The sequence below is a fragment of the Hippocampus zosterae genome, chromosome 2 (genome assembly GCF_025434085.1).
Source record: "Hippocampus zosterae strain Florida chromosome 2, ASM2543408v3, whole genome shotgun sequence".
NCBI classification, from domain to species: domain Eukaryota; kingdom Metazoa; phylum Chordata; class Actinopteri; order Syngnathiformes; family Syngnathidae; genus Hippocampus; species Hippocampus zosterae.
The window spans coordinates 32,431,715-32,448,865 of record NC_067452.1 but is presented as its reverse complement, the minus strand read 5'-3'; the positions used below and the strand labels follow the sequence as shown (position 1 = coordinate 32,448,865).

General features: G+C 42.0%; 1 protein-coding gene across 3 annotated transcripts in view; it reads right to left on the bottom strand.

Annotated features, from left to right (window-relative positions):
- Positions 1-157: 157 nt before the first annotated feature.
- The window catches only part of hdac7a (histone deacetylase 7a), a 58,183-nt gene continuing 41,189 nt past the window's right edge, over positions 158-17,151 (bottom strand). For 2 of the 3 annotated variants that reach the window (XM_052059730.1, XM_052059731.1), the window contains exons 11-26: positions 16,483-16,688; positions 15,493-15,693; positions 14,512-14,743; positions 14,219-14,352; positions 13,871-13,991; positions 13,387-13,436; positions 12,668-12,775; positions 11,700-11,755; positions 11,505-11,592; positions 11,319-11,438; positions 11,132-11,229; positions 6,846-6,964; positions 6,363-6,496; positions 6,083-6,164; positions 5,442-5,683; positions 158-3,045 (exon numbers count right to left, since the gene is read on the bottom strand). In XM_052059730.1, coding sequence (XP_051915690.1) covers positions 5,466-5,683; positions 6,083-6,164; positions 6,363-6,496; positions 6,846-6,964; positions 11,132-11,229; positions 11,319-11,438; positions 11,505-11,592; positions 11,700-11,755; positions 12,668-12,775; positions 13,387-13,436; positions 13,871-13,991; positions 14,219-14,352; positions 14,512-14,743; positions 15,493-15,693; positions 16,483-16,688 — 1,967 coding nt within the window. In that variant the 3' untranslated portion in view covers positions 158-3,045; positions 5,442-5,465. The remainder of the gene's footprint in view (positions 3,046-5,441; positions 5,684-6,082; positions 6,165-6,362; positions 6,497-6,845; positions 6,965-11,131; positions 11,230-11,318; positions 11,439-11,504; positions 11,593-11,699; positions 11,756-12,667; positions 12,776-13,386; positions 13,437-13,870; positions 13,992-14,218; positions 14,353-14,511; positions 14,744-15,492; positions 15,694-16,482; positions 16,689-17,151) is intronic. The other variant, XM_052059732.1, reaches the window with a different exon arrangement.

The window sequence follows — 17,151 nt, the reverse complement described above, 5'->3', positions numbered from 1 at the left end:
AGCGTGGTTTCGGTTTTCGGACAAATTGGTTTTCGAACAGCCTTCTGGAATGGATTATGGCCGAAAACAGAGGTGGGAGGGGCGGGTTGTGTTTCATATCACTTGATAATTTTTTGATGCAGCTCCATCTTCTGTGAACAAAAGCAGATATGATAAATTTGTTTTCCAAAAGTATTTCTTTTTAATCAAGAGGAAAAGACAAAAGTATAAAATAGAAAATCTTTCTATACATACAAATGGTAAGAAATCGGATGAAAAACACGACACATACAGTATAAGTCATTAGGAAAGAAGAGCATAAAATCCATTTCGACAGTATTACTGCAAGTCCAGTTAGTTAAGAGTTACCAATACGCATATACCTACTGAATGCAACAAGGCACACAGATGATGTGTATTTTGGTCTTGAAGATTCTATTTACAGTGTATTTCTTAAAAAGAAGGGTACACATGACATCAGCAAAAGAGGCAGTTAAGAAGGGGGGGGGCTATTTTGACCTCTGCATAAGACAACTAAACAGCCACTGGGACTTTTATAACAGATCACACAACAGTACTGCAATTACAGTACACACACACACACACATTTACTTCAAGGACACCACATGCTGTGGAATAGGTACACAAACAGTCATTGGTTTAAAGCAGGGCTGTGGAATTTAGAGCCCGTGAGAGCATTTTATCCCAAAGTCGAACTGTAAAAACAAATAAAACCTCAGATGAACTGAACCAACAAATGCTCATAATATACCGTATAAGAATAATAAACATGTTTTTTTCCCATTAATTCGGCAGACTGAAATGAGCCCTGGTAGGAAAATGGCTCCCCGAGCCCTGACTCGGTCTGGATTCACACTGCATGATTTGTGTGACACAATTTTTGAAATATGCATAGAATTGGATATCTTGATATTGGATAATAATTGTTTGTTTTGTTGTTCACTTGTGTTGTCACTATTTGGTGCTGATTTTTGCAGAGAGAGTGTCTATAATACACACACACACGGGATGTCTCGATCATTCATACTTTTATATATATATATATATATATATATATATATATATATATATATATATATATATATATATATATATATATAAAAATTTGCACCAGAGTCTGAGTCACCTGATTTTGAGGATCTGCCGCTCCATAGTCCTGATCCGATATCTCGGCACTGAATAAATATGTAAATAAATGAAGACAAAATATATGTACATTAGCAACGTACAGATGTTTGTCAAGTTTAGAAGTGATTGATATCTTCCATGAAGAAGAAAAAAAAAAGAGAATACTACCAGGGGTTTTTCTAATGTACTTACTTTCCACACTGTATTTTGCAAAGATGCCAATCTCTCCACAAAAGACAACACTTTGTCATAATGATGGCCGGAGTGGTTACGCTCGTTAAGAGGTTAGAGATTTTCAAAACATGCATTCAAAAAAATAATGTCCGATTTATACAGTGCATTGCTTTTTTTTTTGTACACAACACGACTACCTTCTGTTCTGAGCTTGAACTGAGCTACATCGGACAAAACGAGTTAGAATACTTGAAAGGACTATATGGTGTTATTTTCTGAAATCAAGATTTAAATATAAATGTGGACATCAGTCTACCAGGTACATCTACCTCACCATATCCACAGGCTTCGAAAGGAAAAAGTGGACGGGGCAAAATTAACAAAGAGGTTGTTCACTATTCTGTCATTGTGAAATCACCAGATCCGAACATAGACGAGGTGAAAATTGAGTGAAAAAATTGCAACCGGCAGATGCACCGGTGAACTACGGGAACTCCCTCGGGTGAGCGTTCATCTGCCCAAAAAAACAATGGCAATAGAAATGAACAGAGGGTTGTTAGCCAATAAAAATAACATTTAATAAATACTTAATTCTCACCATGGGAAATGTAGCCCCCCCAAAAAATACCCATCGCTCCTATACATTCTGGTCCCTATTGTCGTTCCTATGACACACTTCTTTCCAAAAGCGTTCACGCAGTTCTACTTGGGTGTCACGTGCAAGATTATTGATGACTGATTCAAATGGTCCACTTCTGGTGGCACAGTGGAATGAGAAACGCTCTTCAAAAATAAAAATCAAAACAGTGCTACATTGAATCAAAGCAAATACTGCTTGACTTCATGGGATTTTGAGTTCAACAGTATTTGGGTCCGTGGGCGATAATCGGAGGTCATAAGACGTTGCGAGTGAAAGATAAATGCACGTAGCATTTCAAAACATCTTTTTAGAGAGTTGGCGCATTGTTTTTACCCAGGCGGTGAAATTTCTTACACTTCACATTAAGGAATGAACAGTGCAATCAAGCGACAAGGACTTTTTGCCCTTTTTCTTTCGACAAAATCATGATCTCATAGTGGTTAACCTGCTGTCACGACATGATTAAAACTCAACATTTCCCAATTATTTTTTTTTCTCTTCTGTCGTCGTTCTTTCGCGCGTGTACACGCAATGGCCCCCGATGTTAGTCATTCAATGCTTTCGCCGTGCGCTTCACAAAAAAAGCATTTTGGGGGGTGTTGAAGTGGCACAAAGAGGGAGGAATGCAAAGTCCTCCGATGGATGCAGCCCTCGGTCTGAACGTTAAGGCAAACTTGAGGCACGTCGCGTCTTTGACATAGTGCTTTGAAGGAGAAACGTGAATGCTGCGTATGGGTGCGTGTGTGTTCACAGAGCTGTTGTGCTGTACAAAAAGGCACAATTCATTGTCAGTCAAGTTCATAAAAAACATCTTGTATTGCTCTTTGGTGAGGTCTCATGAGGTTACCGCCGAGTGGGTTCTCAGCATTGAGGTGCTTTTACCACGTTTGTGCGTCTGCGTGGCTATTAGGCAAAACGGATGAATGGATGGATGGATGGATGGTCATTTGACACCCCCCGCCCCCGCTCACTGTCATGCTCATGAGCGGTGCTGGAGATCCAGTGCTACACAAGTGGGGCCAGCCTAGTTCCTGAAGGTGAGTTGAGTGAGAAGATTTGGTCACATGGAGTCGGTGTCATGTTCCATTGGCTCATCTGGAAGGCTGCGAGAAAGACAAAAAACTGGAGGTCAGCCTTTTTTTTTTTCCCCCCGCACCCCGCTTAAACTCTGACTGACGAGGCCTGCCAAGGAGGCCTTTCCCGTTACTTTGTGAGCTACGTCAAGCAAGAACAAATGAAAGAAGCCATTTGCTGGGAGAGATGCAAAGGTGTGGATCCAGTATTCCCCCCGCCCCCTCACTTCCTGACATATATACTGCAAATTGTATTTTTTTGACAGTGTCTTAAATTTATCAGTGAATCATCCCTCGAGTTTTCATGACAAGGAGTTGGGTATCTGTAAATGTGTCAGATGTGGTGCTGATCCAAATGACTATTCTTCATCCTTGGAAATTCCCTTTTCACTCGCTGTAAACTGTCTTTATGTGGCATATATGAAGGAGTTTTGTGTTTGTGTGTGCGTGTGTGAATAACTCATGATTCACATAAAAAAACATCTGCAGAGGAAGACAACTGCTCGCTTAGAAGACTCAAAAGCCATTTCATCTAGAACTGCTTCAAACAACAAACAGTATGCAGAAAAGTGGTTAAGATTGAATGACTGTCTGCGTTTTATGTGTTGTGTTGTATTATTTTGATATGTTATTATGACTTCAAGATGGCGCCGCGAGAGTGGCTGCCTTTACAGCACCTCCTATACTTTTGGTTCTTCTACTTTCTTCCTTTCATAACTTTGCTGCTGTAAATTGGGAATGTCTCAAATGTGAGACGAATAAAGGTTTTCCTATTCCGATTCTTATTCTTGACCATCGGAAGTTGATAAGGTCAACCCAATTTGGCTGTGTGAAGCAAGAAAGCTGACCAAGAGAAATGGTCTAGGAGATATTTTGAGAAATAATCGGGTCATACCGTTTTATTATAATTTCACGGCGTTTTTTTTTCCTTTTATTTTTTTAGCCATTTTTTTTAACCAGATTTCAAAGATAGAGCCTCCCGCCATCATCTAATTTTCAACATTCATGGTGTTACTACTCAGGTTGAAGTGGGCATTCCAACCACACTTTTGTATTCATTTCAAGCAGAATTGATTTTTTTGTTTGGGACAATTGTGGATGTTTATAGTCGAACTAAACTAAATTGGTACACTGACTTATGAAATAAATTTATTCTGTGACTGAGCTTGTAGCTCATTTTATCCGTATTCCAAATGAGTAAGACGTGACATTAGACGGTTGTGTTGTTCTCTGCTGCCTTCTAGTGGAGATATAGCTGAGGCTTGCTGACATTCATTCTCCACATTCGACACTGCACACAGATGTTAACTAAATACTGTAAACGCAAAGGATCAAACGCATGCGGTATGTATTTTCCTTAGAAGTTCAATATAAATGAAAAATACTTAACAAGTGTATTTAATTGGACTTAAAAAAAAGCTACTTTGTTAGCTTGGACATGTTGTTGTTTTGCGTATCACTAGAAGGAGCCTATGTACCGCTCGTGGCACTCGTACCACACTTTACAAAACATTAGACTTGGAAAAGTCTTACGTTGCTGCACTTGTAAGTCAAGGTACCACTGAAAATTCACAACTGAAGAAACTACAAATTCACTTGACCTGAAAATCTGGCCAGCGTAGGAATAACTGATAACCCTCATCTTCTGTGTCCTACAACTAGGCTCCTACAGAGACGATGAGCAGGTTTTTCCTCTTTAACACACATATGCACCGGCTATTTGTTTCTAGTATGTGGTGTGCCACTTTTATACAGTGCAATTAGTCAACGGTGTCAAAGGACAATTAAAAAAAAAGGATGGCCTGTTTGTTCTCCACATGGGTGAACAATAGCAGTGCTATATGAGAACCAGAAGTGGTGGGAATCCATTTTTAATTTAAATAAAATCGGTTTTTAAAAAATGTCCCATTTGAATTTAGTGTGTGACGAACAGACAAAGTAGGTGAACTTAAACAGCCATCATTGCCATTTATGGTAAATCCTGCAGTTGTCCAAAACACGATCGCTGCTGACACACATGAAGATGTCATTTTAAACAATGCTAGCATCAAAGCAATGCGTTTCTCTTCACTGTGTTTCCCATTATCTGTGCCGAAAACGTGTTGAAACAGACACACAACTCTCTTTGCAAGAGAATTTGGCCTCCTCTTCCAGCCAGCTATTGAAAATGCAGTCACCGGTCTTGCTCGTACCACAATGGTTGACCGTAAGGTGAGCCGGTTGTCTGCTCCTTGCAACATGTTTGCATGATGGTGATAGCAGAGGCTTGATGTGCTTCGGTGATGAGCCAAGTCATGGTTTGCACACAACTATGCTCTTATCCTCGCTTACATCGGGGCAGTTAAAAAAAAAAAGTTAAGTAACTGAGAATCTCTTGTTTATCAGTGTGCATCTTGTAAATCGGCGTCTCGGTTCTTTTTTCTCACTGTGTTAGTTCCTTCCCAAAGCAGTTAAGTGTGTGGTGTACATGTTTGACATGTACTGCCTGAAAGATGGTTGCGAGATGTTGAGAAGTTGTGAGCCCAATACCTCTTGTTGGAAAGAACTCCCACAGAAAGGGAGGCCAGAGCAGTGACAGCATCCGATTCCTCGCAGTCTCGTCTCTGAGCAGCCAGGTAAGACAGACCCAAAGAGCTACTGGATGCCTTCACACTCTGCCAGTACTGACCTAACACACACACACAGAAATGAAGAAATCATGCAGTGGATGCTGACTGAAACGGACATGATTACAGTGGTACACGTCTTGACCACCAAAGGGAAGTGTACAAAAGACATTTTTAATAAACAAAGAAGTGTTTCACAACTGGGTGACTCAGTAAGGATTGTCGGGGGTGCAGAGGATAAAGAATATATGACTCAGAGAATTGTAGAATTGTCTGATGACACACAAGCTTGTGGTCAAATATCCTTTCCTTAACTATGTAACACCGCAAAACATGCTATTCAGAAGCGTCTGTGGCATTGCGCATTGCGTGTAGACATTTTGCTAGCAAGATTTTGTAAGGTATGGTTTGGTTGAATACACAATGTGTCATTTTAAATAGGATTAAATAGGATTTCTCACTTTGAATTTGTATGACCGTCTGCAGGGAGCAGATGGCGTTAGCATTTGGTTTCTGGAGCAGGACCTCTTCGGATAGTTGGTCCTACAGAACAAAGAGGACACGAATGAAGAACAAACACATCAGGAACCTGTTTAGACGCACATTTATGAATCCAGTTTAGACACAAACGTCATGGACATTTCAGTTTAAGGGTAAAGCGGTCGTATGATGGAGGGGGGGGGGAGATATTTTTCAAAAAAAAAAAAAAAAAAAAGAACACCATTACCCAGCATGCCTCACCTGTGCACCAAGAAGGGCACCGACACAGGCTTCAGATGCATCGCAGATGGCTGTGAGGTCATGACCTCCCTCGAGGGACAAAACCAGACGGCCCCCTGCTAGGGACATCAGCTGGCGAGTCAGGAAGCTGAAACCTGGCAGACGCAGCACACGCAAAATAACGATGAGACACAGTGACCAAACCGAAGTGACGTTTGCCTCGATGTCTTGACGTAAGCTTGACTACACTTCCCAACATTTATTTAAGACAAGTATATATTTTGACCTCCCCGCTGCGCGACGCCAAAAGCAGTCACTGTAATTATGGTCACATCAGAGATGCTTTTAAGGCTGAACTTGACAGGAGGCATATTAATCTATTAAAATCTCTCAAAGTATGCAAGGGGCCAGGAATGAAAGTTACTGGTTGTTCAGAAAATAGTGTTGCTTGAAAAAAAAAAGAAAAAAAAAAGGACTGAGCACGTGTTGAGAGGCTTTGCTTACATTTGGCAGACACCTTGTACCCCCCAAGAGGTGCGGGGTTGCCCTCGGCAGCATCAAACCCGGCGGAGACGAGAACGACATCTGGGGCAAACTCTTGGGCGATGGGCATCAACACAGTCCTGCAGTTGAAAAAGTCACGCAAAGTCCGTTTGTCAGCAGTTGAGAGTCGATTAGCTATCGTACAGTTGAGCAGCGCATGACACAAATCCATCCATCCATCCATCCATCCATTTTCTGATCCGCTTTATCCTCACAAGGGTTGCGGGGATGCTGGAGCCTATCCCAGCTGTCTTTGGGCAGTAGGCGGTGGACACTCTGAATGGGTTGCCAGCCAATCGCAGGGCACACAGAGACCAACAACCATCCGGGCTCACACTGACACCTAGGGACAATTTTGAGTTTTCAATCAGCCTGCCATGCATGTTTTTGGAATGTGGGAGGAAACCGGAGTACCCGGAGAAAACTCACGCAGGCCCGGGGAGAACATAAAAAATCCACACAGGGAGGCTGCACCCTGTACCTCTGCACTGTGAGGTCGACGCGCTAACCACTGGACCACCAGTCCGCCATTACACAAATCTTGAGGCAAAATATTACATTGTCTCAAGTCAAGGCACTATTATGCAGCAACATGTGAAAAAGGCTCTGTGTCTATACAAGCTCTTTGCATATGAGCAAGTTCAGGGTATGCGGTGTTGAAAATGGATGGATGGAAGTATGTTTTTACTTCGGTGGCTGGTTAGCACTCTAAATTGTCCCTTGTGTGAATGGTTGTTTGTCAATGTGTGCTCTGCGATTGGCTGGCAACCAATTCAGGGTGTCCCCCGCCTACTGCTCAACGACAGCTGGGATAGGCTCCAGCACCCTTCGCGACCCTAGTGAGGATAAGCGGATCGGAAAATGGATAATTGGATGTTTTTCACCATTACAGTGCTAGGTTGGTGTTCAGGAAGAGCGGCAGATTCACAGTTGGATGCCAGTTGGATGCCAGCCTACAACCCTCACATCTTGCTTGTACAACCTCCATTTTTCCTGCTTGATGCTATAAAGTCAAAGTGGCCAGACCCTGCACTCCGTAGTGGTGCAATCAAAACAACTTAACAACAGGACATTCCAACAACATTGTGAGTTTCAAAACAATATAAGTGCAGCAAAGCGCACTTGGGAGGAGTTAATTTCTGAACACAGTATCTTTATGAGTCGTTTCCCAGTTGATACTTGTGATCGCATCGATATATTGATATCACTGAATCAACAGGTCCATGATTACCAAGAAGTAAATACAGGAGGCCCTTGTTGAAGGTTTCCATTGTACTGAACATTTTGGGAAGAGTGGAAGGCTGTTGGCGAGACACGACTTGAGCTCAGCGCCGTCGGCAAAGTTCAAAGCCGGAACGAGCGAGTCTGTTTCCTATTAGAAGCCTGTCACTCTCCTCACGTCATTGACAACGTGGAGAAAGAGAGGAAAACAGTCCATCTGGGATCCATTTACCTTCATTATTCTGCCCCGGGACGTTGGAGACTCCCCCCCACCTCATCTTCTTTATATGTATACGCACACGCGCACGCGCGCGTGCGCACACACACATGCTGCTGTCATGACTGCATGCAGATGGTCAACATGAGCTCATAGCCTAAATTGAGAGCACCCAGAGATAGTGTTTTCCCATTCTCTAATAAAAAAAAACCCAACAAAAACAAACACACTAAGTAGAATAATTTTGATCAAATAAAAAATAAGAACATTTTTAAATACTTCCGAACAACAAAAGAAAACTTTTACCATTTTTAACAGGATAATAATTTGACAAACCTGCATAGGCGGCACTGTACAAAAGCCCGAGGGCACCAGAACATTTGTTGCTAATTTTTCAAGCCCTCCAGCTGTATAAAATCTCACTGATTATTCGTACCACTAAAATGGCGGATGGAAGGCTAGTTATTTAATTAGGCAACGTAAATGACCAGATGGACTGTTGATTGTAATTATGTAAAACAGACGAGTGATATCACCACAATCATTCTTCTTGATATATGTCAGTTTTTATAGATTGATTGAAAGCTGACATTGTCTCGAAAAGATATGTGTAGTTATTCAGGTTTCATGCATCGATGGAGTTTCTGTCTGCCTATTGCATGGCAAGAATACTTCTTTTTGGCATTCACACACACAATTGATACACTTCCGGTATTTCAACGTGTGATCGCTTGATGGTTCGAGACAGTACTGAGTGCCCGCTTCGGTGAATGGGGGTGATTGAGGAACCCAGTTCAGCAAAGTACATAACTAGACCCTGATATACTGTGTGTGTATGTGTGTGTGAGAGAGAGAGAGCGAGAGACAAGAAGGATTGAAATAGTGGAGGAAAGAAGCCAGCTAGCTAGGCTTCCTTGAGGTTTGGTGCATCAGACCACCAGAAAAACCTCCTAGTTTAAGTTTATTGCCAACCACCCACAAATGACAATTATCCAGCCAACCAGCAGGAAGTAAGAGCCCACACAACCTGGGGGAACATTTCGTGCCAGAAAGTTATTAGAGAAAGGAAGTGGCTGAGGCATTCTGTGCAAATGACAAGGATTATCAATATATGCACACAGTACGTCAGAGTATTGTGAAAGTGAGCGTTCAGTCCTTAAAAGCATGTTTGCTTCCTGGAAAGTGAATAGTGTGAGATGGAGACTGATCACTATATCTCTATCCCTTCAGAGTTGACATGCTAACAAAAACAAGGCTGTTGTAGATGCTTTATGTTCTAACAGTCAGTGTGTGTGCATTTTGATTTAGTTTGACCATTTTGTTCTGAGCAAGTACCGTATTTTCCGCACTATTAGGCGCACCTAAAAGCCTCAATTTTCTCAATCTAAAATCTGATGCACCTTCTATATGGATCAATATTCAGATTTTTTAACGAACTATTTCAAATGTTCTGCAAAGCACTTTGTTACAGCTGCAGCACTTTGTGAAGGCTCTTTAGAAATAAAGCTGTATTGTATTGTATTCCCTATACAGTGCACTCCGCTTAATAGAACACCATTGGGCCGAAGCGCTTCTGTTCTACTAAGCGGAATTTCTATTAACCGGAGACACTTTATTAGGTACACCTTCAGACACGTCGACGACCAAGTTATGCACGCAGAAAAACCCTGCTGACGAGTTAGAAGAGATATTTCGACTGTGGACGTCCATATCTTTAATCAAACAACAAAACAACAACTTTAATCAACTTCAGTCAAACATCTCAAATCACGAGAAAAATTTCGTTACTTTTGTCTGGAAACAGGAGTCCGTAATTTTGCGGTTGACTTCCCTCTCAATGCGCTGGATAAGAGGGAAGTCCTGGAAACCGCGGGCGTACCTTCTGAGAATCCGGCAATGCATCGTATCGTCTGAGTATGTCCTTCTTATAGCCCTCGTCTCTTGAATGAAGTTGAAGCCATTGTGACGTGCGTGTGTCTATGTGTGGAGTGACGCGTGCTACCTGTTACTGTATACGGCTAGAACTGCCGCGTTTTCTCGCGATAGTGGTACAGTATCGCGATAGCTACACTTCGAAAACCACTAGTTTACAATGTTCATTGCTTACGGCCTGTTCTATTAAGCGGAGATCTGTTCTACTAAGCGGAGTATCTTTATAGGAAATTGCATTAGGCAAATCCGTTCCAGAGCCTTGTGCTCTATTAAGCAGATTACTCTATTAACCGGTGTTCTATTAAGCGGAGTGCACTGTAGCGTCACTCCATCTAGTGCAGGGGTGTCAAACTCATTTCACATTGTGGGCAACATACGGACTCTGTAGATGTCAAGTGGGCCGAACCATTAACATTATAGCATACTGTGCTATGAATCACCAATCAAGAAGCATTGATTGGAGCTTTCACATCATTTGCTGCATTGGGTTTATCTCAGTGACAGACTGAGACTGCTGTTTTCTTCCCTGATCAAACCAATGTTGTCTTCTGCTGTGACCAAAACAGTGTGCCACCTAGCGGATAATCCACGAATTGCATTTTATTTAAAATATTAATTCTGTGTCTTTAATGCATTTTTTCACTTTTAAATGATCCCCCGGGCCGCATGTTTGACACCGCTGATGAGGGGCTGCATAATGCAACCGCAACCACAATTGAAGCTTCTATTCTATGCGCCTTATAATGCCGTGTGCCATATATATGAAAAGTTTTAAAATAGGCCATTCATCATTCAAGGTGCGCCTTATAATCCCAATCTCTTTTCTGGTGTACGTATGTATTGTCGTCTTCGAGAGAAGCCACAGTCGGTATTCTACCTGAATGCTGCAAGGTACTCTGCATCCCCCATGGGAGGGTCCAGTCCTCCTGTCCATGCCACATTCACATTGAAGCCCTCCCCAGCACCTAAGCCGACCTGAAGCAAAAATATATATATATATATATATATATATATCGTCAGAATTGAAAGCATTCTTGTACATTCAGCCAAGATATGACATCTACCTCAGTGGGTGATCCGCTGCCAGGAAAGAAGTTACCATGATCATAGCGATGAAGCGATATGTAGAGGACGCTTGGGTCACTGTAGAAAATTTCCTGGGTCCCATTACCGTGGTGAACATCCTGGCAATATAGAAGATGTTTAACATTACTATTAATCCAGGAAGTGGTCAATAAAGCAAGCCTTACCCAATCAACAATGAGGATTTTGCTGACACTGAGCTTCTGTTGAAGTTGTTTGGCAGCAATCGCCACTGAATTAAAGTAGCAGAAACCCCTGCAAAGACCGATTGACGGCTTTGGTTACGTTGAGGACAACAGAATGGAAAAGCTCTTTATGATGTTTGTCTGAACAACAAGGAATTAAAAGACACACAAACTCACATTGGGTTGGAGGGGTCTGCATGGTGACCCGGTGGTCTGACAACGGCAAATCCATTCTGTTTGGAAAAGAAAGTATGAATCAGCTTGTCACTCAAAAAAAAGAGTATAAGGTAATGTATGTCATAAGTGTTTATAAATTCTTTCTTCCAAAATTATTTTCCATTCGGAATTGAAAAAGGTATTTTCTGAATGAGACATTTGCTTGCTTGCTTACTTCCTACCCCATGTATATTTATTTCATTTTTAATATATCTCAGTACTTCGGAGTATCTTTACATCAATCATATAAAACTTTCGACACAACATCCCAATGTACAATACATCTTTCCATGTTTAACTAACTGTTTGAAAATGTCTGCCATAAGTGTTGGCATCCTTGAATGAATGCTGATGAAGAAACAAACGCTCCCAAGCCTTTGCCGCTCATGGAGATATATTATTTATATTACATAGCAAAATAAGAGGGGCTTGAATATGATGATAAATTGCAGTGCCCCCCCAACCCTCCGCTTACTATGAGTACAATAATTGTTAAGTGAATTCTTAAAAACATACAAACAGCACATGCTTCTCAATATGTTGTGCAAGACAGTTTTTTTACTTTTATATGCCACACTTTTCTCCCCCTTGTGGAGAAAACTGGCTTCCACTGATAAAACCTACAAAAAGTTTTTGATGATCGCATTCTTTCTGGCCCTTGGCTGCATTTACATCATGAGAGCACTGAAATGGAATGAAATCTTGACATTGGAGTCATAAAATAAACTAATAAGTCATGAAAACATTGCCGCATCCTCCAAACATATTTGTTTTGAAGATGTTTTCAACTCTTTTGTTTGAAAATGCTTTGAAATGTTGAATTGTAAAATGTGAAGCGTGGTGGGTTCCCTTGTGTGTGAAATGCACTCTATAAATTCAGCTCCTTTGCATAATAATTATAATAACAACAACAAAAAACACATTCTCACCTTGAGCTCACCCTTGGCCACTCTTACAGCCAGCTCGACAACACTGCCGGCGGCCATGCGTGACGCCGTGGACGTGTGCGACTCATTCCAGATGGTGTCGTTGTCAACCTGGAGCACGAATGACAAGAACATAACAAATGCTCATGCATGACTATCCATCAGGCTTCTTTACACCCTTTATTTCTCGAATTTTTTTCTTAAGGAGCAAATTATTCTGTCAGAATAAAGACTGGAGAGTGGAACCTTGGAGGTCAAGCGCCATCCTTGAAAACAGATGAAAATGTGCCTATAAGTTTCGTAGAGACAGTCGGCTGTCGACAGTACCAAGTGGCTGAAGAGGTGAATCGTTCCTGAAATGGAGATCACTTTACAAAAGTTTCGACCTGACTACCTACCGTTCAAAATCGGAGGTCATCATTTGTTGCCCTTGAAAGGACCCCATTGAAAGCAACTATTTGTATTTTATTTCAAGGCAAGATTCATTTGTTTGGTCTTTCATGAAAAAATAGCATTACTGTCCACCTGGCTGAAGATTAGAAACAATCTGTACTTGCTCATTCCTGAGTCTGAGATATGTTACTTTGTTTCGTAGCGATCAGGGGTTGCCAAGCAAACATTTGTTCCAGTCCTAAAAAGCAGCCTTTTGGTAACAGAATGTTTTGTTTTTTGTATGAACGCAGAGAACGTCCAATTTGAGTGCAACTGTGTTTGAAACTTACCCCGACACCTCCACATGGTAACATGACAAACATCCTTTGAGAGAGAATTCCTAAAGAACAAACACTTTACATCAGTCAAATGTTATCATCCATTTTTTAGGTATATGCAGTAAGAAATTGCAGATGTTGCGGATGTTCTCTCCATGCTTCTGTGTGTTTTCTAGGGGTAAACTCCCATACAGTATTCCGGAAACATGTTTCTTAGATTAACTGAAGACTCTCAATTTTCCGGCAGTGTGAGTGTGAAAGGTTGTTCATCTATCCGAGTCCGGCAAATTGGTTGCCGACCAGTTCGGGGTGTTGCTCTCACCCAAAATCGACTGCAATGCGACAACAGCTCTCCTCCAACATTAACTCATTCACTCCCAAAGACGTTTTTAAACGTCTTTTCAGACTTGGTCTAGAATTGGCTGGTACTGAATGAGTTTTAATGAAGAAAAGTAGTGCAGAAAAGCACGAGACATATGTGTAAGTTGTAACGCACCTGCCAGTTTGCGGTTGTCCAGTTTGAGCCTGTTGAGCGGGTTGGTGCCGTAGAGCAAAACATGGCGCTCTGTATGGACGGACTGCAGCTCTTCCAAAGTTGCCTTACGACCACGAATGCTCTGCGACAACAAAAGGAGGGTGGCTCATCGGATTTAAGAAAGCTAATTTGGTGCTTGAACTATTTGAGAGGCTCTGTAGAATAATAACTGGACTTGGACACGTGCATGCTTTGATATATTACTCAATCTCTGGGGGAAAACAAACTGGTTGATTGTCAATCTGACAGCCTTTAGTGTAGAACCTAAAAAAAAAAAAAAGGACCAATTGTGTGCGTCTTGTGTCGTACCTCACACTGCCCCCTCAGGCCCCTCTCCTGTAGTCGGGACCAGATGCTCTGTATTCTCCCAGCATGCTCTGGGTGACTGCTGTTGTCTCCACAGGCACACTGGTGCTTCAGCATCTGAGAATCATACACCAGGCCTGCACAGGCAAAATAACCTCAGATGATTTCCCAAAAGACCGTCGCAGTGATCAGCGAATCTCTCTCATTAGTTTCCAATGTTCAATGAGGCTTTGGTTGAAACTCAAGTTAAAGAGCAGGCACACTCGCACAAAGGGAAGCCCAAATGTGGCACTGACCAGTGGTGAATCGTGATTTGCTGCTGGTCTCCTGCCCGCTCAGGCTCAGAGGTTTTTCGGACAAAGCAAGAGATGTGGAGGCCGGGGAGGACTGCGCACGAGAGAGGGGCCGATGCACACCCAACGGGCCGCAGATCGCGCTGCCTCCACCGTTACGTAGCATCGGGACCGCCAGGGTCTCCATCTGTCGATGCAACTGCTGCAGCTGCTTCTGCTGTTCCCACAGTAATGACTAGAAAACAGAAAAGAGGTCAAGCCATGACAAGATATATCGGAGATGAGAAGGACAAAAAGAAGAAAATCAGGAATACTGGGGACCATTGGAACTCTTTAACTGTTCACAAATAAGAGTAGTTAAAAAAAAAGATCGTCTAGAAGTCAGATAAAAAGCAAGAATGCAAACAAAACAAGATTTCGACAAAGCAATTTGAGACTTCCTGAGCCGCTCAGCTTGTACTTTTGAGTTTTGTTTTGTTGAGTGCTCTCCTTTTCACAAGGGTATCCATGACGATAAGACCAAAACAAAGGGTGATGACAATGATCAATCTAAAATGGATTTGCCAAAATGTAACGAAATGTGACTTATCGTACCTTACAGTTATATTGCTTTTAAGTTTTCATACAGCGACTTTAGCGTTCACAAACAAACTGTACTTGACTTCCAAAGATTAACAGTGATTTCTTCAAAAGTTTTAAAATGGTAAAAGTTCGACTCCTGACTGTCATGGTTGATTCAATCAAATGTACTGACTTAAATTGTTGCTTTGAAAGATGACATCAACCTTTTAAAATTATTATAATTAATATTGGTTCCAAATTAAACCCAGTTCCACTGACACTGGTGAATCTAAACCATCCGGAGGTGGCTAATCATGCCATCTAGAGGACAGTAGTCGGCTGAATAGCTGCTTCGGAGTAGCCGCGGTGTATTTTATTTGTCCTGTTTCCTAACTTGTGATATGAGAAATTCAGCACGCCTACCTGGTTGAGTATGAGTGCATGCTGTAGGTTGATCTGTTCTTGACTACTGGATGTTGCTGGCTCAGCCTCCCTCAGAGAATCTGACCTCAGTCTGCTCTGGTAGGCTGGCTCTGATGGCGACGTTCCCCCGCCGTCCTCTGAGTCCATGTCCTCTGAAGGGATCTGATGCAGTCTGGGCTTCTCACTGGACTTGGACATGAGCTTTGTATCCACACACACACGCACAATAAACTGAAACAAACTAGTGAAATTAGTTATCTTTTGTTTGTAAATGGAAATCATGAAGAAAAAAAAGTGTCATATGATTTAGTGTTGAATCACATGATTGTGAATTTGGCAGCACATTAACTGAGTGCATCATTGAACAGGTTCAAATAGTTAAGGAGTTGTTAAATATAAGTGTGGGTTCAAATTCATTGTGCTCATGGTTGGAATGTGACAGCTAAAAGGAGATTTCGCACGCAACCATAATTCAATTGGGATCCAAGATGGACATTTGGCAATAAATGCAGGTGCCCCGACACGTTTATGAATTAACGCGGCGGCTCCTACCATTGCAACATAGATCAGCTTTCTTCAAACCACAATTAATTCACTTCTCCAAAGTTGCACCGTCAAACTAGCTGAGGTTTGGTTCCGTAAAGTTTGTTATGCTATGTTTGAAGCCGTTATTTGGCACCCTTGTCTCAAATACCTATCGGCCATTGGGTGACGCTAAACACATTGTTGCCAAGACAATCATCACCTTTGGGAACGGAAGAAGAAGAGAAAAAGGCTACATTTTCTCAAGCAAGCAGTGCCATTTGTAATAATCACATATTGGATGCCCCCCATTTTGGTTGACTATACCGATTTCATGTTCTTAGTTTGTTGACGAAAGACTAAACTGACCTACAACGCTTCACGTAAACTACCTTTAATGTGATTCCACTATTTGGGATCAATGTTCAATACAGCGACAGTTCCAAAAAGTGTCAAGAGCCTGCCTACCTTGCCAAGGTGAGTCTGCTGTTTTAATCGCTCTAGTAGTTGCGTGTTGTGGTGCTGTTGAAGGAGTTGTGAGTGAAGCATCCTGGGGCTCTGCGGGAGAGGTTCTGAACGTGTTCTACTCAGGGGCTTGTGGGCCTGTGCGCCACCCAGAGACAGCTGATCCAAGTGGGAGGAAAACTGCAGCGGGACCGAGTCGAGTCCTGGAACTGGTTTGAGACAGACGGCAAGGGGTGTCACTATGTATTACGGGAGGAGAAATGTTTTGATTTTGAAGCCACAATAATGGCTGCGGTTGTGCTATGCATCCACTAGATGGAGCTACGCCAAAGGGAATACAATACAATACAACACAGCTTTATTTATATGGAGCCTTCACAACTAATAAAGCCATGACAACTGCTCACATACACGGACACGAAATAAATAAATACAAATGGCATAACAAAACAATGAAAGGCAAAAGTTATGAAGACAATTTATTCAACAAAAGGGCAGACAAACACACAAACCTTATGGGCTCACATGCACAAGGGGCTAAATATCCTTAAACGTCTTGCTTGTCTCCTTCCGTCATTTATTCAGTAGTTAACTCTGCTCTTGGTTTATCTTTGTTTCATAATGGCTGCGCAGAGCTCACAAAGTAGTTGTCTGTTGGAGTGTGTGTTGGCG